The 25,351-nt window shown below is 36.9% G+C and overlaps 1 protein-coding gene across 1 annotated transcript in view; it reads right to left on the reverse strand.

Annotated features, from left to right (window-relative positions):
• LOC135195426 (uncharacterized) overlaps positions 1-25,351 on the reverse strand; it is a 142,022-nt gene that overhangs the window by 60,275 nt on the left and 56,396 nt on the right. The window contains exon 3 of the mRNA XM_064221671.1: positions 23,186-23,228. Within this exon, the coding sequence (XP_064077741.1) occupies positions 23,186-23,228 (43 nt within the window). The remainder of the gene's footprint in view (positions 1-23,185; positions 23,229-25,351) is intronic.

The raw sequence follows: 25,351 nt of genomic DNA on the forward strand, positions 1-25,351 counted from the left end.
CTCTCTCTCTCGAAATTGTTACTGGTAGTTCTTTTTATTTCTTGAGATATCCCGTTTCTAACAAATATCGCACAACTCTGAGAGAAACTTTGCATCGTAGCTTTATGTACAAATCCTTCGACAAACGTCAAAGCATCATTTAGTAACCAGGCAGACAGGCTACTGTTGGTCTTTTAATAAATTGAAGCTTTAATTATGTCTGTGTGTGTGCACAGTAAAGCTACTACAAATGATGTTATACTGAAGTACTTCCGTACTAGGTTGTTTGGAAGAAAAACATTCAGCACTCAAAAGAATCTGTTTGATTTAACAGGAATGTGTGTGTGCGTGTGTGTATGTTATCCGTAGGCTTGAATGAATTTAGCCTATTTGATTTGCTGGGGGTTTTGAAAGGTGTGTGTTGTTCATTGTGATATGAGGGTCAGAAGGATTGTTTTTGTCTTACTTTCCAATGGCTCTGGATAGGTTTGTGTTTCCGTTTCAAATGTACCAGGTTGTGGTTTTTTTCATTTTCATATAAATCTGGGAAGTTTGGCCGTTTTTTTTCATTTAAATATTCTGCCTATTTTAGTTTATATTATGTCTTTAAATGTATGGGGTAGTTGTCTGCAAGTTTCAAAGAGTTTTTGTCCCGGTGTAGTTCTCAATAAAGATCCGAGAAGGTTTTAATTTTAATTAATCACAGGCCTGAAAGGGTTTTGCCTATTTAGTATGGAACTTTCAAATTGTTGGGAAGAATTTGTCATTTTCTTGAAGTGTATTCATGAGATATTAACACCTGATATAATGTATAATCTTTTGGACATATTCGGGTTGCTCGGTGAACACCATCTTCAAGAACATAATATTTGGATGTCAAAATTCCGGCATCATTGACTTCAATGGATTGTCATAGTGGGTTATTAAAATGTTTGTTTCATTGTCGCGAGATTATAAGGTTTCACTACTATTACCATTAATGGCGTCATCTTGACTAAGCAAAAACAATGACTGTGAATAAAGGCTAAAGAGAATATGCGGGGAAAGAATATGGCATCCGACCTTTAAAATTATCTTAAGTATCCTTATGCCTACGTAAGGTTATTAGGGGAAAAGGGGCATGGAGAGAATTCCAAAACGTTACATTAAGGAGAAATCTAGTTACCAAATCACACATCTTAGTAATTACAGCTTCCAGCACTATAGAGGTTGGGTGTCGATTTTATTTTTATTTGTGTATTTTATGGCGTGTAACAGGTAATCGGAAGATGCCTCTTAGAAAAGCCATTATAAATTAAAAGTTCCAATAATTTACAATGAATAACATCAGTATTTAAGGCCTGAAAGCGTCGAATTAAGCCACTCCCAATAGGGTTAAGTAGAGAGAGAGGAAAAAAAGGTCATTAAATGGGAATGAAGATGGCGAAGGACGAATTGTACTTTGTCCAAGTCAGAAAACTTTATTGTTGTCAAGTCAACCTGACCTGACTTTCTCGGCCTACAGCAAACACAAGTGACGTACTTCGGGGAATACTCCAGCCTAACCCTCCCTTACCCCTCCCTACCATACTCTCTCTCTCTCTCTCTCTCTCTCTCTCTCTCTCTCTCTCTCTCTCTCTCTCTCTCTCTCTCCTTCCCTAGTCTTGAGTTAGTAACTTCATGACTTGTGCTCTGTTTGTGCACTGGAACACAAACGTTTTGAGATCAAGGAAGCCGGGCAGAAGCAGCAGAAGTCTCTTTGACTTTCTTGTTTGTTATCACAGGTTTCCCGCGTTTTTAGTCCGATATTGGCAAATGGGAGATAAGTGGAGAAAGATTCTTTGCTCTATTGGTTATCGAAGACTTTTTATTTGTTTTGATTTGATGTAAAAGGACACTACTGGTTAGTTAGATTCGTTGTGTCTGTAATATTTGTCAGACACTAGTGCCATCCTTTTAGCTACGGAATTCCCTTTAGTTATCGAATGACTTCGTGGACCATATTCGGTCATAAATCTCCAGCTCCGTAAACCATTGTTTGCGGATATTTGCTAATCCGATCGTTTTGTTTGCGTAAAGCAAACTCGATCCGGATTGGCGTTCGGATACCGAAGTGGGGATTCCGGTATGGATACAAATAGAAGCCTCCTCTGATGTGACCTGGAAGACCTGGAAGTCCAAGATGATGATGGCCCGGTCTGTGGGTCAGGTCAGGCCTTTGTTTGCTGGTCGTATTCAGACGGGTTAAAGGAAAGGGAAAATGAAATGGTTTTTATGCAGTTTTCATTATGAATATTTCGTTAATAAACAATGAATAATTTCACGAGTACTTTATTTAAGTATTATGTTATACAGTATTTAGAGTTACTTAACACGTTAGTGGAACCAATTATCTTTTAAGACTTGTCTGCTCCGGTGACTTTTGGCCTGCTGAGGAATAACTCGAAAATCGGACTTTCTTTTCACTCTTTTGCTATTGTCTCCTGAGGGGATTGTGTAGTGAAGAGAGAGAGAGAGAGAGAGAGAGAGAGAGAGAGAGAGAGAGAGAGAGAGAGAGAGAGATTCAGTTTTGTGAACGGAAAGTAATTCCTCGGGAAATATTTGATATTATAATATGATTATCAGGTAATACCATTTCAGTTATAATGACTACTTCGTCACTGAGCTCTCCTAATTCCGAGTAATGAATTGGAGGGTTATATTGTTACTAAATTTACACCGTAAAAATTCTAGGGAGAAATGAGACTCAAAAGGTGCATTGGTTAATCCTTTGCGATGTGTGTTCTTGTCATTATGCTCTCTCTCTCTCTCTCTCTCTCTCTCTCTCTCTCTCTCTCTCTCTCTCTCTCTCATTGCTTTCAAGTTCAGTGATTCAGACTTGTGTATATTAAAATATTAAGATTTTTTCTTATATCCAGTTGTATTTTCAGTGTAGTTGTCGTTAAGAGACAAAATTTAGTTTTTGTTTTTTGTTTTTTTTGGTCACAAGCTTCTTTTCAAAATCCATATTTTTTCATTATTTTGATTATTATTATAAAGTAAAAAAAAAATTATATAGTAAATAAAGTTTTTAGTGCACCAATTTTTTTTCCATTTATAGATTTTTAAATTTATTGATGAGGTAAATTTTGCAATGAGCATATTTTAAGAACGGTATAATACAAAGGGAATGTAATTAATTTCGTTGTTTGCACTTCCGTCGCTCAGACCCGAAATTCACTTTGGGTTTTATTTCAACTGGAATACTCCATTGTCAATTATTTCGTCTATGCTTCGGACGGAAAATGATTGAAGGTAAACAGCTATTGAGAGAGAGAGAGAGAGAGAGAGAGAGAGAGAGAGAGAGAGAGAGAGAGAGAATTCTGGCTAGAGGATAGTGGTGGGTGTGGATTTGGAATGGATGGGGGGGAAGGGGGGTTAGTGATGGGTTGGGGTAGGAGTGTAGGGATTCAGGGTGAAAGAAGTATTTGGGTGGAGTCGAAGCCTGCCGTTATGAAATATTAACTAGGTCTGCCTCTCCCATGTAGGCGGGTTAGATGGGCGCACGGGTGGGAGGGCCAAGTAGAGGAGAGGATGTTTAGGGACTGGCTTTGCAGGGGTCCTCTCTCTATCTCTCTCTCTCTCTCTCTCTCTCTCTCTCTCTCTCTCCCTGAAGTTGAATCCTTAAAAGCTTCTCCTCCACACAACATTCAGTTTTGGGCTTTTAAACTCCTTGCGTGGTAGGCATACGCACTAGAGAGCTCCTGCATCTCGGTATATACACACACATATATATATATATATATATATATATATATATATTATATATATATATATATATATATATAGAGGAGCACTTGTCACTAATATTAATTCCTTCTGGGTGGGTTAGGTTATTTCCAAGATAAAGTGAATTCAATATTAATGAGTTATTGGTGCCTAACATCTCGTCCATGGTTGGAGACTCATAATTTTGGGGTTGGAATAAGGATGACCGGGACCATAATGAATTTCTTTGAATTAGCACACACACATACATATACATTTAGATATAAAAATATCAACTAAGTCTCCGAGTTCTTGTGTATTTATCTTTTAAGTACAAGTTCTTATAGGCACATAGAATTATTTTGAATGTCCCAAGGAGATCCATGTAATCTGATGTGAAAGAATCTAGTTTTCCTCTTGTGTCTGTTTATGGAATTGAATCAGTTTTGTACAGGAATATTTTCCTTATCGAGCGGATGAAGGGTCTGATACTTGATCATTGTTTAATAACAGTGATGGTAATTTTGGCGATTTAATGATAATTGTCACCACCATCAAGATCATCTTTCTTCTTAGTGGATGATCAAAAGACCATCTAGATCATTGCAGTGATGGAGATTTTTTTTTCATTTTTAAGATGATCCTAGAATTTATGCTGATTAAAATATTCTTTAAGGTTTTGTCGATCTAAAGCTTCCTGATGTGTCTCTCTACCGAGTTCCCTCTACTGATACCATAACTTGTTTCAAAAAGAGAAAATAAAAAAGAAAAATCCGTTTGTTCAACTTAGGATGTCTTTTTAGTTAAACTCCAGGATACATAATATTTTTCTGTTTTACGCCAGCCTTCATCGGATATGTTATGTGAATGTTTTGAGTGAGTTCCCATAAAACAGTTTTATTTTTTCTTCTATAATTTGTTTTTACTACATCCACTAAGTCTCATGGATTAGAGACTGGCCGTTTTTATTTTGTAATATAGACCAGACTTCAGCAGCAGAGTGAATCTGGCCACCATTTTATTTTGGATTTTTTTTTTATACTCTGAAGGTTTTAATCAAGATCAAAACAACGGTTTGTTTTAATCTCGGTTTTAGCATCCAGCGGTAGTTTTTATGTAAATACCAAAATTCATAGGCGATACAGGTGATCCCGAGGTTATGAGTCTCGCTGAAGTTTTTCTGAATCGACGATGTTTCAGGCTGTTAGCACTTTATGGAGTGGTTGCACCGCCACAGACCCCATTGTAAGGCGAAATATATTTCATCCAATGTTGGTATATAGTGTTCCTAGCTTAATGAATTGATTAAATTAAGCGTAAAAGCACAAAACTTGTGGAAAAAGTTAGAGACCCAATGCGAGTCTTTTTGCTTGGTGGCAGAGAATGTGAAAAGAAGCTATCGTGGTACAGTCGATTACCAACAGAGAGGATTAGATATATGATATTACTAACGATTTTGGTATGGAGAGGAATTAAGTGAAGAGCAATGAAATATATACGCAGGCACATACAAATCATTATATAATCATCATGAGTGCCTCCAAAGCCGTGCCACTCAAAGGGCTGTTGCGGTGAAATTCATCCAATCATGCCTTTCCTGCACTTTCACTCTTAACAAATTTCCAACCATCCCCAGCCTCCCGCCTCACAGTTCTTATCTAAGTAGTTCTGCGTCTTCTTCCCACACTTCAGATGCCCACAGGAGCCTAGCTGGGACTATCACAGACTGTTCTCACCAGAATAGTGCCGAGTGCATGACCAGGCCATCTCGGTTTCATAGCAGCAAAGGTAACAAAACATTCCCTTGTAGCACTCCTCGACTTATTACAAACTCACTTCAGGAGGCGCCGTCGGGTTTAACATTGCCTTTATACACACCAGAATTCGTACATACGCTTATATATATGTATGATGTATATATGTATGTATGTATGCATGTGTGTATATAGATACATACATACATACATATATATATATATATATATATATATATATATATGTATGTATGTATGTATGTATGTATATCCATCCCCCATCTGAGACCATACAGCTAAAGTGCAAGTAAAGGTAGAGTACCTTATTGAGGACAGTGGTTGTTGAAACCCAACATGATGTGGAGTAAGCGAAGACGAGGAAAAGTCCCGAAAGAATAAAGAACTGCAGCTCCAGCTGTCAACGTCCAAATCGTAATCGGCTAATCTTGGAACATTTAGCAGCATTAGGCAAAGCACTTTGGATTGTAAAGGATATACTCGAAATGTCCATTTACTTTAGGATTTCATATGGAGAGATTAATATACTTATGAAGCATCTATCCTTTACATAATGTCCTTCCATATACTTCCGACATAGTTTAGTATCCCGTTTTGCGTTTAATGTGATGGCGTTGGGATCGGGATATTTGTATTAACTATATGCGGGAAATCTATAAGATTTATTTTAAATGCATGAATATATTATCTATCTGTAGTATGGACATGATGATGTGTAGCTCATGCCCAGTCTCAGGATCTTGTTTGATTCAGGGTTTTTCGTTATCACATTTCACATCCTCTTTTTAATTTTTTTTTTCAGAATATATTCTAATAAATTTTTTACACATAGACAATAGTGATTTAAGTGTTTTCGTTGGAAAGGAATTCCTCGTGGATATTTCAGAATTACGAGTACAAACGGTCACAGTTCTTTTTGTCGTTTCATACTACATAAGTGTTTGTTTTGTATCCTATTTGGGTCTGGAATATAGCAATGTGATGTGTCATAATCTTCATAATGTGTGTTGCTTAACTTCTGTTTATTAAGCTAAACTTGAATATAGGACCTGGAACTATAGTGCCAAGGAATTCCATTGGAGTTTGGAAGTAAAAACATTTGCTGTATGAGGAAAGACTGGAAGCGCAATGGCTTGAATGTAGATGTTACTGAGTTGGAATGCCTAAAGGTGGGTATATTTGAAAGTCATAGAATGGCAGGTTGAAGGACGTTACAGTAAGTAGATGTTTTTAAGGAATAGATTTGAGTGGATGGACTTCAGTGAAAAGACTTGATACTGATAGACGACAAAATGGGCAACATCGAAAATGAATATGTGCAAAGCTCTTGGGAAATGGGTAGACATAGTAGAAGGAGAACATAATGTGGATGAAATAGACTTGGGTACAAGACAGTGTTTGGCATAACGTTTGCGGAGTGCTTATAATACGCGTTTTTGTTATCAGTTCTACCCGATGCGGATACCCTTCAAACATTGTTAAGAACAGTCTGCACCAAAAGAGTTATCGCTATGGATTTTATGGTAAATTAGTGACAATATAGAACTGAAATAGTTCTGAGAGGGCACTATATCGTTGCTTCTGTTTTATCACCTTTACCAGATTAGAAGAACAAAATTGATCCGCGATACTGATTTGATATGTTCTACATCTCCTATATTATATTTTTCTTAATTTATATTTCAGTAGACTACGAGGTGAACCTAATTTCCAAAGCGGCATAAATTATGCACTTTTCTTTGTGTAGGCCTCGTGTATGTATACATGATAAATGTTAAATTATATATATGTATATGTTGTTTTATTAATTTTTTTTTATTGTTGAGTTGATAGAATTCATACACGAAATTCTTGTTCATATGTCTCTTTTCTTCTCCCTTGGATGGTTTTCTCAACGACGTATTATAATATTCCAATGCAAATTTAATGAAAGGTGTTTAAAAGTTTCACGTTTTTATGGATAGAAAGCTATTTGGAGTTTGGATTATTGAAAAAAGTTTCAATGTTATAACTAAATATGGTATTTTCAATCATCTACTCAGTAAAATTAACATTTATTTTTTTTATTTTGTTAACGTCATCCCCTCAAATTATATTGCAAGTCAGTTTGCAATTTGCTTTCAGAAGATTATTTTGAGGTTAATTATGTTACCGATCAGTATAATTTTCGGTAAATGTAAGAACAACAGGATTTCACTTAAGGTCATGCTAAACTAAATTCGGACACCGTTCATTAACATCCATTCTGCATATGATGGCATAGGCTAATACCCTCTGGAGCCAACACTTATAAGGTGTAAATGGCATATAGTGAAACATCAGATTCATACCACAAATAGAAAAATGGTTGTTGGCCATTTCTGGAGATTGTTATTAGAAGAGACGTGAAGATATTCAGTGTTAATGCGTATTTTGAAAAGCATCAAATAATATAACATTTGCACTGCATTATTTTTAAGGATATTATTTTAACATCAAGATACATGTATTCTCTCTAATATTTTTGCCAGAATTAGTGTTGTCAATTTGATTCCTGGATAACGAATTACAGCACATTAGAAAATATATAAGGACCTATGTTATCCATTTCATGGTTTTGATCCTTGCTACAATATAGCTTTGAAGTTATTTCATGAAGAAAGTGGTAGGAAGCAAGTTTTACATGAGAAACCCCTTTTAGTTGCTTAATTTATTGGGTTTGACCTCATCAAATCATTGTAGTGTTTTCAGTGCAGATGTAATTCTTCAGAGAATAACACTGAAAAACATGCTTGTACGAAATTGTCATCACCAGTGTAGGAATATTAAATGGACTGATGTTCATTTTTCTGGGACCTGCCAAGTAAGGAATTAATGGTCAGAATAAATTAGCATTGATATTCATTTAGAAACAGCCAAAAGAACAATCCTTTTTTTTATGAATCTATTGGTCCCACAGTTGTATAAAAATAATATAGAATCTATTTGTCCTACATTTGTATGAAAATTATATGTAAAAATATTGTATGTAAAAACCTCTCAGAATCTGCATTAACAGTACGATTAAATGAAAAACAGTATTTATTTCAACTCTGGACTGTAGACTTTTGACCCCATTCTGCACAAGATGTTCGAAAGTAATTTTGTTAAAAATAGAAAATAATCTCAGTAACCCCTGTTTATTCCTTTGCCTCTCCTTGGTTTATCCAGTACCTGAGCTAATCCTTGACAACCATTCTTCACCTTTATATGGACTAAAATGATTTTAGTCTTTTAATCTTTGTAGTGCATTCTTTTTAACCTTCTGTTCCCTAGTAGGCGTTTTGCTTGAAATTGTCTTTGAGTAAAGGCGAATGACCTTCACTCTTTTGTGAAACTTTCCTCGTGGAATGTGTACTTTAAATGTTTCATATTACATTGTAGTTTTACATACACACATATATATGTATGTATGTATGTATATGTGTGAGATATATATATATAATATATATATATATATCATATTTATATACATATATATATTATATATATATATATATATATATACATACACACACACACACACACACACACATACCTATATATAAAGATTTGACCGACGTACCATGCAGATACCACATCAGGTGGCAAATTTTGACAACTGGCCGACAGTTATATCAGACTTTTTGCGTCTCTTCAAAATAGAATTGTTCTTCTGGATGTGGACAAATGGTATCGCAAGTCGTGTAACCCCAATATTTTTACCCCAAAGTGGTTGTCATTCGCTGTCGGACGAGATTGAAGAGTCATCCTCTCCGGCAAGTGTACACATTGACCAGTTCGAATTTAGGAATCTTTCCAGTGTGAATTGAAACCAGTGGTAAAGTGTGTGTGTGTTTTGCATAGTCGGTATAATTATCTTATCATTTGAAGCATGGTTAGGCAGCACTATACTTCCTTTGAATTACTTGAGAAGTTCGAAATTTAGTCTTTATTTTAAAGACATTTATGAAAGTATTGTTTCGGCGACCAGAGTTTTATTCAAGTGATAGACCAGCAAAAATAGATAACCATCATGTATGTGACAAATTGTTTTGAATGTTTCGAAGTCTCTCTCTCTCTCTCTCTCTCTCTCTCTCTCTCTCTCTCTCTCTCTCTCCTCTCTCATGTGGTGCGAAGCTGCCTGCTTTGGGAAAATCAAAGAATTATTCTACAAAGAAATGGAATGAGCATCTTTGTCACCTGACATTTGACGCCTTCATACCAGAAAACCATTCAGTGTTAAGAGCAGAAGAAAATCATTGTTTTTCTATGTTGCAGTTGACTTGAGAGAAACGAAGAGAGAGGGAAAGAAAATGACCCGAAATAAGATGAGATTCCTCCCAACGCAACACCTTTCTCTAAAACCCGCGAGTGTAACAGCCCACATCACTTCGATGCCTCCGTCAAATGCTCCCTGGCCCGCCCCCCACCCCCCTTCCCTCTGGGATCCCCGCCACTTCCAACCCCTCTTCCAAAAGGGCAATGTTTCACCCCGCTTCTCACCCACAAGGACTAATACACCAAAAAGGGCAATCTGGTGTTCCTTTATGGAGGAATCCAATAGCCTTTTGAATAGCCTCTGTGCCATCTACTGGGGATCTAATGTGGATATTCGGAGATCATGGTGCCTCGTGATGAGTCAATCTCTAGATGACACGTAAAGGTATAATGCTCTTGTTGTTCCTGCATAATATTTCACAATCCTCGGCTTTGCCGCTTCTCCCTCCATTTCCCCTCCGGCCTTCCTCCTTTTTATTGCCGCATCTTCAAGCGCGCTGTACGAATCCTACCTGTGTTTTTGTTTGAGCATCATGTGCTTCCCGACGAACTTTAGGTTTGCGTGCTTTATAATATATATATATATATATATATATATATATATATATATATATATATATATATATATATATATATGTGTGTGTGTGTGTGTATGTGTGTGTGTGTGTGTGTGTGTGTGTGTGTGTGTGTGTGTGTATGTATTAATGCATTTGTATGAATGTATGGAATTACTTGCGTTCACGCAACTTCAGAATTTAGAAATCTGTAATTTTACACTTGGGAAATTTAAATATCTCGATGAGATATTTCTATAGATATTTAATGTCACATGTGCATTGATAATATTATACTAAATACATTTATTGTGCTCTTGTTTATATTCTTGCTCACAGTCATGTTATTGAAATAACATGGAAATAAGTAGTCTTTCGTTTTCGTTTTTAGAAAAGTCCCCTTTACCTAGCGGAGAGAGAGAGAGAGAGAGAGAGAGAGAGAGAGAGAGAGAGAGAGAGAGAGAGAGAGAGAGAGAGATTTTATTGAAAGCAGAATAGTATTGCGTTGCTTGATTGACTTTGTGGCCAAACTGAAAGATTTACTCTGAAAATGAAAAAGTCCGACTGAATGATGCTCAGATATCCTGATTAACTTCGCACCAGTCCGAGGACCTTTCACTGAGGCTTCAAGAGAACATTGGTCGGAACGAAGTCATTTTTTCAGATGTGAAGTTTTAATGGTATTTCTCTTCATTTCTTAAAAGGTTTTTCCTTTTTTTTTTACTGCTCATTTTTAAGTGTTACCAGTAATTATAAGAAGTCATTTATTTGCAATTTTGACGCAGCTCTAGATTGTTACCCAGGTTTTCTCTTAGCTAAGCTTTACCTATTATATATTTGAAGGCCTTCCTTTTCCAGGCCTAATCATCCCTTAGAAAAACTCTTCACATTCATCTCATTGATCTTCCAACTTCACTTCAAGCAACACCGATGAAAGTGGCTGCATTTCATGTAATTTTACCGGTTTTATTTATGAAACGCTAAAAAGTAGATAAGCAGTGACGAAATTGCCTAAAATGAATATACAAAACATCACACAGGAAAAGGGGTATTGAAGACCAGTATAAAGATTTTTTTTTACTTATATTATTCATAATATTATTAACGGAAGCTAAGAACCCTCCTAGTATGAAAGACGCAGAGAAAAGTTCAGCTTTGACGGCCGCTGTATTACTGCGACAAAATTTGTGTGTTTAAGTGTATTTCAGCTCGAGCAGGATCAGGCTACTTAAATCAATTTAGGCCCACTAAAGCAAATTTTTCACGAGTGTAATGGATAATAAACTCACCTTTATCACACGATTAGGGTGAATATCGCCTGCTCCATCATAATTCCCTGAAACCCCATCAGCAGCGTATATTTTACTACCAGCCTTTAATGCTCCCACCGAAATGCTCTCTCTCTCTCTCTCTCTCTCTCTCTCTCTCTCTCTCTCTCTCCTCTCTCTGCTGAAATGCAACTACTTTATCATTTAATCTTACTTAGAATGTCCCGTATGGAAATGTTTCCGAGCTTAGGGATATGTTATTTTCTTCTCAATATTTTCTCGCTTTAATGCTTCTTCTTCTCTTCATCATCATCATCGTCTTCCTGTTCCCTCGGGCGGGTGGGGGACCTTTTCGAGAGGGAGAAGCTGTTCCCACATCGAATGGTTTCCATTCATAATGTTCCGTATTGTAAAATGTCCATATCACATGACACGATAACTCTGGTGAGTACTGAGATAACGTCTCTCTCGAGAGGCGACTCCCATGAAACTGCCTCACTTCCACGGCAGCTGCAAATCTTCTCATGTGTCTTGAGATCAATCCTACGAAGCTTCGGTATAGACACACGTATATAAATATGTATGTATGTGTGTGTGCGTGCGCATTCGCGCGAACAGGTGATAAGTATATGATTCAATTTGTTAAATGTACGGTCATGAGAAAAGAGAGATATGAAAAGGGATAGTTTAAATACATTATTTTTAGTCAAGTATTAGATTAAGCAGATTTAATTTAAAGATGCTTGAAAAAGCCTCTTAACAGATATCAGTTTATTATATATATATATATATATATATATATATATATATATATATATATATATGTGTGTGTGTGTGTGTGTGTGTGTGTGTGTGGTGTGTGTGTATATATATATATATATATATATATATATATATATATATATATATATATATATTATATATATATATATGAGAGAGAGAGAGAGTCATTTTTGAATTTCAACAAAGTTTATTACTTTTGCACTCAGAATTATAAAGGAACAAAAACAGTAGAGAAGCGAGGAGACATTAAGTTAAAAAAACAAAAAAATCAAAACAAAAAGGGTGGGATCGTCATTCAACTGGGGTTGGTGATACTGTGTAAAGAAGTAAGTAAATGAAGGTGCATAGTAAGCAACCCGTATCTTTAATTTTAGGGAAAAACCACAACAAAAGTGGTGAGACTCGAACGTCGGCTTCATAAAGCGGCCCAAAAAGAGAAAAGGTTGTCCACAAAAGGTAGGAATAAGATTGCAAGAACATTCCTCCTTTTTTCGGCATTGGGTGACTTTTCCATGTAAATTCAATGATATAAATGACAGCGGAAAAAAGAAAGAAATGTATAAAAGAAGGAAATAAAAGCCTAGGATTCTGGAAACCTATTTCAGTGTCCGTCGCCTGGAATACGTAGACCTGACTTGATAGAAAATTTGGAAACTCTTGACAAGTGTTGGTCCCTTGGAAATATTTCTTGTTTTTGTTTTCCAGGTTACCGGTGTTGGACTCCGTAGTGAAATTTCGTTCCTTATTGTCTGCTGCCTCCTTTATTTTGTATGTTTTTGCCGGGCTATCGTTCCCCCGAATGCTCTCTCTCTCTCTCTCTCTCTCTCTCTCTCTCTCTCTCTCTCTCTCTCTCTCTCTCTCTCTCATCTTATATTCATCGCCAGCACATCTGCAGCATGATGCACTCAATTTATTTTGTATGAATGATTTAATTGGAAGATTATCTTGATAATGGCGGTAATAACAACTGTGAAGTTGTGTTAATTCCCTCAGAAAATTATGAAAAATACCTGCGAACATTCAAGAATACGGATTAAGGCAAACTTGGGCATTTCGGTGAAATCCTCTTGGGATAAACGTGTGACAAGTGATGCATGATAACAGCAGATTTCACGCTCTTGAAAATGACGGTTTTTGTAGTCATATTTCTTTTCTTATTTGAAGGAAAAATATAGACGAATATTCTTCGCCACCTGGCCAGGTGTTTTATGATCATTCCTCTTTCGTTACACTGAAACTGAAGAGTGATGAAATGTTTCTTTCACTTGATGACGTGATTTCGAAATTCTCTCTCTCTCTCTCTCTCTCTCTCTCTCTCTCTCTCTCTCTCTCTCTCTCTCTCTCTTTAAATACAAGGACTGTATGTGTATGTATGTATATTTTTTGAAGATGCGAATTTCATTTACGGAATTTGGTTTAAACTTTGCGCATGGCGGCATCTGGTTAGTATTAGGAAGTACCATATACTTATGTATATAAATCTGATTTGTGTAAATGCCTTTACATTGTCTTGGGTTTCGTATATAGATATGCATCACAAACACGCGCATATTATAAACATATGCATATTGTATTTGCATATATGTATGTGTATATGTATGGGTTTGAATGTGTATAAAAACATAATTGTATACACTATAAGTATTCACATATGCACCTTTATCTCTCTTATAAGTTCCTCTGGCAACCGTCCAGTGATAGTAAGGTAGGCCAGAAGTGGCAGTAAAGTACGCACCTTTCCATATAAGAAACTTTGTTGTAGCCGTAATGCAAAATTTGTTTTCTCTAATGTCTTGCTGGTCCCAACTCCCTTGTGGAGGTTAAACAGTGCTTTGTTCTTATTTGAGGTTACGTTGGGATCCGACCATGCAACTATTACGTGCTTTTATTGGTACATAAGTCGTGCTTGCGGTCAGTTGGTGTATAAAGTCAACATAGTGCCGCAAAAGTTGTCTAAAAGTGTCGGCTGGGGGCTAGGGAGGGGGACCGGGTTACCAAGGGAACCCGAAGGTAGAGGCATCCCCAAAATTGTTTCTCCTTAGGTTCCTGTGTATCTGGCCTCTTTCTCCTGCCGTAGTAGTAGGTGTTGTATAGTGTATTTGGTTGTCTACATGTTTGTATTGAAAGGGATCATTCTCTAATGGTATTGTTATGAATTTCTTTTCCCTTCATTTAGTTTCGTCCCTTTGATTTTGATTCCGTCGGTTACTGCAATTCGCTTGACTGACCGCGTGATCAGGAATATGTAGAACAAACGTGTATGTCTTTTGAGGTCATTGTTAAGGAGATGATATCTAAAATCTTGTATTTTCTGTTTTATTATCCTCTCTCTCTCTTCTCTCTCTCTCTCTCTCTCTCTCTCTCTCTCCCCTACCTCCTTCCCCAACGGACCACCCATTACAGACCCACAATGATAGCCCTGTAATGCCACCAGCGCCCGTCTGATTCACTCCGACTCGCATTTTACCAACATTTCTAGTGAATATTACATGTTTGTTGAATGTATCGCAAACTTTACGTGCGGTTCCTTTTCGGTAACCTTCGTTCGCTTTACGCGGTGGCCTCTGCGCCTGGCGAGGATGAAGTAATTTGAAAACAAAAGTGTGGTTTTGGAAGGGTGGCTCTGGGCATGCTGGGGGGACCATCGCTTTATTTCCCCCGGGGGCCGTGCAAGGCTCCCACTCGGAGAGAGAGAGAGAGAGAGAGAGAGAGAGAGAGAGAGAGAGAATATGTTAAAGCAGAAAACGAAAGTGCTGGAAGTTCAGTGAGTGTAGATTTAGAAGAAAAGTAGATGATAGCGATTTTGTAAGGGTTAGAACCAACGTGGAAAGCAAAGAGTTGGGTCATGACGAAAAAGGAGCGAAATGTCGAAGGAATTCTGAGAATTATATAAGATTTGAAGAGAGAGGAGAGAGAGAGAGAGAGAGAGAGAGCGTTTTTATCTCAGAAGGGAATGTGGGATCGTGTTGCGAAGAGAGGATATGGAGATAAGCGGGGACCAAGAAATGAACCAGTTGAGAAAGAGCACGGAAAGGGAAAAAGGAGCGCGAAGAGACTCAAGACCAAAATGACGAGAAAGATTAAACAGAAAAAATGGTTGTCTTCAACCAAACAAACGAATAGAAGCCATTTAGAAAAAATAACTGGAATAAACGATGGATTGAAATGGAAGTTTATTTGTGTATGAATTGAAATCATTCGCTTTAGAAGCTGCCTGCGAAATATTTTTCAACAGTATTTATTTTAAAGAATAGTATTCTGTTAGCATATCATAGTAGACAGTGTTATTTCAGTTTTTTTGTGTGAAACGGTAACAAATAACAGCACCGTAAATATATTCGAGGACACAAACAGAGCAACAACGCAGAGAAAATAAAGAACTAATTCTTGGTGATGACTTTCGTGTAAAAAGATTAAATATTCTTTCAGGCATTTTTGTCAGCTATGGAAGTATGATCAGTCATGGGGATGGAAAATAATAATTCTAAAAGGAAACTACTTACAATGGGATACGGGTCAAAAGAATAAATGTAATTTTAAAACAATAATGTGTTTTGTATATATATATATATATATATATATATATATATATATATATATATATATGTATACATACATACCTACATTACAGAGAGAGAGAGAGAAGAGAGAGGATTGAGAGACGAGAGAGAGAGAGAGAATTCCATAACGCCCCATTAGTATATAAATCGATAGAATTACAAAAGAATGAAGGGAAAGCGAAGTGTAACAATGGATATATAGTTTTTGGAGATTTGGGATGGAGCAAGTATAAAAGAAACCCTTATATTCATTCTGAGCGGTATGAAAAGAAGTCGGGACTTTACGTATTGTCTCGGTTCAAAAACCATCGAGACATTTATATGGTTGGCTGAGGTTGAAATAATAAAAGGTAACGAGAGAGAGAGAGAGAGAGAGAGAGAGAGAGAGAGAGGAGAGAGAGAGTGAGAGAGAGAGAGAGAGGTATTTTAAAACATCTTTTATTACGCAAGTATTTTCTAGTCTGCTGAATAAACAGCTTTGAAAAAAATAGAAACAATTTCATATTAAATTTGGCTTCATCATATTTCCAGTAATACTGAATGCTCTTTATTTTACTGACTGTTGCGCGAGTTCCTATGTTATTGGTCATGGCAGTAACCTGTTCATTTTATTGTCAATGAATTGTATATAAGCATCAGAAAACACTTGTCTGTGTATTTGTATAAATGCATGCTTATATACCTAAACAAAGACGTTTAAAACACTGCGTGTTACGAATAACCAAACGAAAAATTAAACCAAATGATTAACTTAAGGTGCGCTTTAGAGAGAGAGAGAGAGAGAGAGAGAGAGAGAGAGCAAATAAAAGAAACAAGACAGTTGTCAATTGAAATGTCAACTTTCGTGGCTGAAAAGAAATGTTTGCCTACCACGCCAATTGTGATCACGTCGTATACGATCTTCTCTTTCTCATCTTCCTTACCCTCCCCCTCCCCCTCACCCTCCCCCCTCTTTCTCTGTGTCACCCCTCATTCTAAACCCCCACCCTGGCCCTGCCCCCTATCCTCTAGAACTCCTGTCCTGTCCCCCAACCTCGAAAGTCTATATTTAACCAACAATATTAGTTGACACAGTCACTTGTTCTCAAAGTTTTATATTCTTATTTATTTCACCATATTCCAGTCTTATTTTTTCCTTGGTTTATTTTTTTTCCTCTCTTTCTCTTTCTCACTCCGTTTGAGAGGAATTCGGGAAGCGCATATCCTGGGTAAAAGGGTAGAGTTTGTGGATTTGCGTCTAGCAAAAGTAAATTTGAGAGATGGGGTATTCGCTCAAATGATTATGAATAGATATTTATCTGCTATTTGAAATAGTGTTTGAGTGGCTCTGGGAATCTGGGAAGAGAGAGAGAGAGAGAGAGAGAGAGAGAGGAGAGAGAGAGAGAGAGAGAGAATAAAAAAGGGGTAAAATAGAGCGATGTAAAAGGGGTTGCCTACTTGGGAGAAAAAATGAAAGACTTCTTTCTATGATATAAAATAAGATGAGTCTGAATACATATTTAAAGGAAAGGTTACCTTGGTGATATGAAAAAAGAATAACTACCGTAGTGTCATTAAATTGAGATGGTTTCTTTGGAGCATGGTTTTCAAATTATGACTCATTTTTCACACCCGACACATACAGTCACATAGAACAGGGAGTCTGTTTTTTGACACAAAAAAGAAAGACTGGAAGGAGCACTCATTTCAAAGCCGATTTTTTAAATGCTACATATTTATATGTAAGTTATCGTGTTATTCCCAACTGTAATTTGACTTTCATGCTTTGGAAAATGTTATGGGTGTTGTGTGTCTACAGGCATCATATCGTCTTGATTCCATAATTAGTTACTGACATCAGCTTCCCTATTTAAATGCAATCTATCTTATATCTCGACTGTAAGTACTTGCTTCCATTGTTCTTCTTAATAATTTGAGTAAGAATTTGAAGGTTTTGGTGTCTATCAGCTTACTTTATTTAGTTAATGTTTTGTACTTTCGATGTTCCTTCTGTTGCATTTTGCTTAAATTCATTATTGCCAGTTAGATTATGCAGGAGATATTGGTTTTCGTTCATATTACCGTAAGGTAAGCTCCTTGCATTTTTAGTAGCCATTTAAAGAAATACTAGCTGGGCCTAATTACGGATATATATATATATATATATTATATATATATATATATATATATATATATATATATATATATAAAGGAAAGGTTTGCAATGGACGACTTGGCTGTTGTCGGGATATGTTGCAGATCTATATTGGTGGGAAGATGGTCAGAATGTTAATGAATTATGCAACTTATCCTCAGATCATAATTTCAGATGAACAGGATTGTCGACTTGAGATCAAAGTATCTTTGTTTTTTATTTTCCTTTTTTTTATATTTAAGCCTATCGTTATAAAACGATACAAAATGTTCGAAAACAGCAAGAACAACCGCAGCTTAAAAAATAAATCAAAACAATTCTAGAATAGACATGGTCATTCTACTTTGTGAGCGCTCACAATGAAAACGAGTAACTTCGAATAACATCTGCTTTTAGGAAGGCAAAACGTAAACAAATGTACATACTACATACATATACATAAATATATATATATATATATATATAAATATATATATATATATATATATAATATATATGGTAACATTTTGCTGTCTTTCGTGTGTAGTGATGCTTGTTTTTCTCCCTAACCTTATATTTTTAGGATTTTTTTCATTCTTGGAAACGTGATTCTTTAGGTTCCTTCTTCCAATGTGAATAATTAAACACAATTAAATTACTTTAATCTTATATGCATAGGGCTATTTGTCTATATATTTGTATATACCTATGTGTATAGATAGATTATATATATATATATAATATAATATATATTATATATATATATATATATATATATATATAGATATATAATGTGTGTGTGTGTGTGTGTGTGTGTGAAAATGACAATCCACGTATTTGTTTAGAATCTTGGAACGATAATGAAATTACCTCAAAATACTCCTATGTTACTATTAACGCGAGGGGCCCGGGATGGTTGGTTGAAAGGGTGGCCTCTACTGTCATGACGAGCCATTAGAAGCCTTAGTTTCTATCCAGAACTTCTTATTGGCAATAAGGAAATCAAAGCCAGAGAGGTCGGTGTCATCCCGGCATCAGGAAAAGTTAGGAAATGTCAAGCGGTTCCTTTTGCAAACTTTGTCCCTTTCACGTTGCTAACCAGGTTTCGTCTGGAGTGGATGTCAGACCCTCTTGTAATTCACTCGCCAATGGGTTTTTGCTGTTGGGGCCATCTTTGCCTCCTTCGGTCAAAAACCCTTATGCCAGTCTTCCACTTATCCTTTCTCGTAGTTTGATATTTTATTGTTGATTTCATTCCTTCCTCTACGGGGTGAGTGGTGCCGATCGACGTATGACTAAAGATATTCAACTTGAGGCGTCTTTTGTTATCGATGAATTGAGACGCCATCGCCTTTCACTTCACTGGAGGTCAAACCAGAAATCGGTTCGCTTGAATCACAGACTGAATTTGCGCCACTTGAAAGGTCAAAGGCCAAGTCATAAAATCATTGTAGTATATTAACGGTGAATCAGACTGAATGGAAATTCATCTAATACTACAATATTTGATAATGGAAAGCAGATCATGGTTGTTTGCCTTTGTAGGAAAACCGCAGAGTTTGCCTATATTCATATGGTTGTTATTTCTTTAACATTTAAGGTAGGCTTTCCAATCACTTGGATGAAATGAAGCGTTGTTGTATATACCGGTATAGTTATTAATTTAGTATATTTTCAGTACTAGGAAGTGTTTATCATATCAAACTAAGATCATTTAGAATATAATGATTATGTTTATCGGTGAGAATTATTTTTTTTTTGTTACCTAGTTCCAGAAGGTCATGATCTGGTTTCGTAAACTTTTTACTTTTTATTTTTGACTGGCATTGTAGATGTGTGTTACGTAATACAATAGTAGATATCAACGATTTTTTATATATTTGTCTATAAAAATGATTTTATCGAATGATGCACAGAAAAATTCAGGATATATATTGAATGATGGAGACATAATCAGGATATGCTATTCATTTTTCTATATGGTTGACTAGGAATTCACAAGTGATCTTGCATTCTTCCTGGCACTGATTTGTGAAGGGTCATCACTCCCATGCGTAAACGGTAGTGACTGCATTTTCTCCCTCATTCTGGTGGCACTCTGATGAATGAATAAGGAACGCAAGTTGCGGCAAGCCGCCTCTCATTCATTTAAGTGAAGAACTGACAGCTCGCAAAAGGGTATTTAAAATGCAGACGGTGGGAATGTCGAGTCGGGAGATCCGTCAACACTCTAAGTGATTGAAATGATGTTGACAGTGGCTGTAACCTAACTCTTTATAAATAGAAAAATTAAGTCACATCTACTCGGGATATTTGAGTTAACATGTATTAGTAAGTGTAATGATCCGAAGTCTGTTTAATTTGTAGTTTCTTGACGGTAAAATTACTTTGAAAGACTAGCGATCCTCAGTGACTTCCATCGAAAAGATTTCCTGAAGATGGGACTAGTTTGTTTTAAAGTCATGTATTGGGCAAATTAGCTAAATATAGAAACAGATTATTGTCCAGTGCAAAACTAGAAATAAATGTTGATCAAAAATGTCAAAACAAAATGACAGATGGATTAAAAAATGATTCAAAATGAGCCCAATTCCTTCATTATGTAGAGGGAATTTTATGTATAACTTTTAGAACGAGAAGCTTCAGTCATTACTTTTGCGCTTAATAACAGAAGATTTCTCATTTCTTTCCTTTCCATGGCAAATCAGAATTTTGGGCGTCAGTCACCGAAGGGAAAATTCATTATTCGATTGCTAGACAGGCGCGTATTTGTGTTAGGAATAAAAATTTTATATAGCCACGTTTAATTAATTGGGTATTTACCCTTTGCAGACACAAATCAGATCACGTTCCGTGCATATCCCTTTGTTACGCTTCCGTTTGCAGATTTCGCTCATATTTCAGTAATAAGAAATAAGACCTTTGTCACATTTATGAAGCTGTGAATCGTATTGAATTAATTTGTTGTTTTTTCCTGAAGTGGGTGTTTAGATTATGAACACTCAAGTTTTTTTTAAACATACACAATTACATACATTCATGCATTCTGTACAAATCAGGTAATGGTGGTGAGTCATGGCAATACAGAAACAAACACCGTGTGAATCTTGCTGGTTTTCACCAGTGAACAAATATTTTTCAGCTTCTAATTTATTTATGTATTTTTAGAGTCAAATATTATTTTGATCTGGAGCACACTGGACAAAAGTCTAGGAGTCCAGGAAGGATCAAAACTTGAGGCTGTTAACTATTAAAATTTTGTTTGATGAATGGAGTATTGACAGGGACAACTAGATGACCGAATAGACACAGAGCAGGCAGTAAAAGTTTTGGGGATCATGGAAGGAGAGAGAGAGAGAGAGAGAGAGAGAGAGAGAGAGAGAGAGAGAGAGAGAGAGAGAGAGAGAGAGAGAGAGAGAGAGAGAGAACAGTGTTGGCAAATAGAACTCAGGCACTGAAATCAATATCGTCACCGATTACCATCTGCAGAAAAAAAGAAGGACGAAGCGCTAATGAGTGACCTTATTAGAATAGAAAGGACGGTGTGTTCAGCCGGCGGAGGAGATGCACAAACAAATGGCCAAAGGCGAAACACAACAACATCAGCGACATGAACAACAACAGGAACGTCAACAGCAAGAAAACAATAACTATAACAGCGACAAAAGGGAGAAGATGCGTATTGGAAAATAATTCTTACTTCGTGTGGCTACAACTTTAGTTTTCTACTTCAATGCTCCCAACAGCTCACACGGATGGAAGGAGGTATGGAGAAGAGGTGGTGGTGGTGGAGGAGGAGGAGGAGGAGGAGGAGGAGGAGGATGAGGAAAAGGTGGGGGAGGAGAAGGATGAGGACACAGGGAGTAGTAAAGAGATGAAGAGAAAAAGATGACCGATGGAAAGAAGTTGATACAAGGGAAAGAAACGGAAGGAAAGGAAAGGAAGGGAAAGGAAAGGGTGCAGAGAGAAGAGGAGAAATGGAAGTCATAACCGAAGGTTTCGTGGGGGATGCAGATGGAGTATAACGGGAAAGAACAGTGACATTAAGATATGGCGTGAAAAATTGTCCTAAGATCTATAAGATCGACGAAGAGAACTGCCTACTGAAACAGAATAAACGTTCAATACAAGAGTGAAACGAGAGAGGGCAGTCCGTGAATGAATAATGGTAATCTGTCGGAGAAAATATGAGATGATTTTGATATCTGGCATTCTAGGGAAGGTTTATGAGCAAATAGATTGTGTCTTTTAAGCAACGATGAAACGAGTGAAAATCAAAAGTGTTATTAACGGTATTAGGACAAGAAAAAAGGCTCTCTATTTATAAACGAATTCAAACAAGACGTGCTTTCATAGAAGTAAATCTTATGCGTGCACACGAAAAAATTCCGGACCGCGAAGGAATAATAGATTTAAAAATTTTGTAAACACGGAAGCCATTGTATGGCGGCGATCCGACGGGAAAAGGTGAGCTTAAAGACCCGAGTAAGAAGTGGAAGGATACGACGGAAAGAGGTAGAGAAGACGGAGGAAAAGAAATCATAACGAAGGAAAGAATGAAGAGAAGGGAAAAATTGGGAGGGTTATAAAAGAGAAACTATGAAGTGGCAGAGGAGCGGCGAATATTGCCTGTTGAGTGGAAAGAAGAAGAGTACGAGGGGAAGGGGGGCAGAGGGAGGAGAGGAGATGAGGAGGAAGAGGGGGAAGGGGAGGAGAGGAGGGGAAAGAGGGAGACTGGAATCAATACACGAAACAAAAAAATGGGAGAGAGGGAAAAAAAAGAAGACGGAAAGGCAAACAGGGAAGAGGGACGGAACACGTTAATGAATAGAGAAGCAGGATTAATATTAATAAAGGATTGAGGTGAGGAATGGCGAATAGATTATGAGAGAGAGAGAGAGAGAGAGAGAGAGGAGAGAGAGAGAGAGAACAGTGGTTCGATTGGTAATGAACTGAAGGTAATGGAGTCGAAATTGTGGATCGTAAAATGGGAGATTAATTATTTCTTTGATTAATGTTTTACAATGCCATATTGGCAATGGTGAAATCAAAAGCAAAATTATGTTGCCTCTGGAAGCTGGACTAGTCATTAATTTACATCATGTATCGGTGGATTCAAGACAACACAGTTCTAAATAAAGACTTCTCTTACCTTTTCAAATGTGCGCAGCGACAGTACGCTCTCCGGCTTCTTTCTGAAAAGAGGAAAGATAGCAAAGGGTTAATAATTGTAACCGATAAACGGTCTTGATTTAATAAGAGTAACTATCCGTTTCTGATTTTGATTAAACCCGAAACTTTGTTTGAAACACCTATATATGTATATATATATATATATATATATATATATATATATATATATATATATATCATACATACACATACATACACACACACACACATTATATATATATATATATATATATATATATATAGAGAGAGAGAGAGAGAGAGAGAGAGAGAGAGAGAGAGAGAGAGAGAGATTCATTCCTTTGAGTGATTTACATAAAGTTTAAATCTCTTCAGCTAACCGTGACGATCACAAGGGGTGACTCGTCCAACCTGTCACACGTAATCCAAGGTCATCAATGAAAAGTGTTTGATAGAAGACAATCCTTCTGTGTCGTGGATTATTCCGGGTTGTTAGGCTGGAGCGTTTTCTAGCCAGATGGAAACACATGGGCAGGGAAGGCTTTCTTTATAGACATTTTTATTCGTTCGGGGTACGCGGGCTCGCGAATTTTTGAGTTTTGTAAATTCAATGTGAGAGAGGGAGCATTACAAGATCAGTACGGTTATGATGAAGGTAAATTTATTCGATATGCTCACAACAAGCAAAGTGTAATAACTTTTTGTGTTTGCGTGCAAGTTTGCCTTAAACATTTGCAATTTTATTGTCCGGTTTGTTTATAGAGAGCCAAGCTTATTTTTTCGGTTTGGATTTGGCAATGTTTTGTTCTACCCTAACATTGATCAAAAGCATGAAAGCACTGGTAAGTAATGTATCTGAAAATGACTCTACATGGCAGGTAAGATTTGGCAAGAATAGAATTCGTTAATATTTTATTATGCACCTGCTATGCGGTAAAATATTTCCATGTATAACATACAGTAACACAAGGTGAACATCTTCCAATCGTGCTCTCTCTCTCTCTCTCTCTCTCTCTCTCTCTCTCTCTCTCTCTCTCTCTCTCTCTCTCTCATAAAAGAATATATTTTCCCAATGTGACAAAAATTCTCGTATGCCATATAGGTGAATGGTAATGTTATGGGAAATACATTTGCTGGTCTTGTATTGAAAGACTAAGTAAATGTATCGTCTTTGCTTGGTGGTTGAGAATAGCCTTGTGTAGCTGCCATTTTGTGATAGGATACAACTGCAGGTGCAGTGAATGCCACTAAGTAATGGGCATCCAATACCTTAAATGTACTGGCATAGAGGTGAATATTCCAGTAGTTTGGAGTGCTATATACGAGTAGAAACCCTAAATATATCGAATGTTAATGTTATTTTGGTTAGAAATGTGCAAATGCACGCTTGTGGGCAAAAAGAGCGGCTCGACCGACGGGTTGGTAGAGCGACAAGTTTTGTGTGTGGCTGTGTTTTGGAGCCGTAAAGAAAGTTTGAACGTTAATGCCCGTCAGGTTTCCAGTGTTTGAAGCGGTTTGAAGAGGCTTGACCCTTCCTGTTGATAATGCGGGGTAGGTGATGTGGATGTCAGCGTTCGGAAGGATGTTTTGAAGTCCTAATTTGTTTCGAATCGATAACCTTTGAAAAGGGGAAGACGGAGGGAAAGGGAGGCTGGTGCTGCTGCTGCTGCTAGAGAGAGAGAGAGAGAGAGAGAGAGAGAGAGAGAGAGAGAGAGAGAGAGATGAAGGAATTCTAGGGGAAGGGATTTCGGCGGGCTTCCAGCATGGTCGACAGGCGATAAAGGTCATCAAACCCCGCCCAAACGCCTTTTTCCTTGACGTACGAACCGCCCTCACTTGGACGGACCATTTTATTTTTTGGAGGGATTGATTTGCGGCGAATAAATGATTTGACAAAGAATGCATAGGCAAACACGCAGGTTTCCAATGTAGCTTTTCATTGTGCTATACTTCCTTTTTATTCTTTAGTGTGGTGAAAGGCATTTACTCCTTTAAGAAAGTTTAATCTTTAGCTTGGATGTAGGCAATTATTTCTCGAAGAGAGCTGATGAAGAATGTAAAAGTCGGTTTCAATTATTAAAAGTCATTCTATATTCGTATCGGTATAGAAGACTTGACAGATAAATTAGTTAATATGTCTAAAAATCTTGTCAAATAGACAAACGTA

This window comes from Macrobrachium nipponense, chromosome 16 (genome assembly GCF_015104395.2).
Source record: "Macrobrachium nipponense isolate FS-2020 chromosome 16, ASM1510439v2, whole genome shotgun sequence".
NCBI classification, from domain to species: Eukaryota; Metazoa; Arthropoda; class Malacostraca; order Decapoda; family Palaemonidae; genus Macrobrachium; species Macrobrachium nipponense.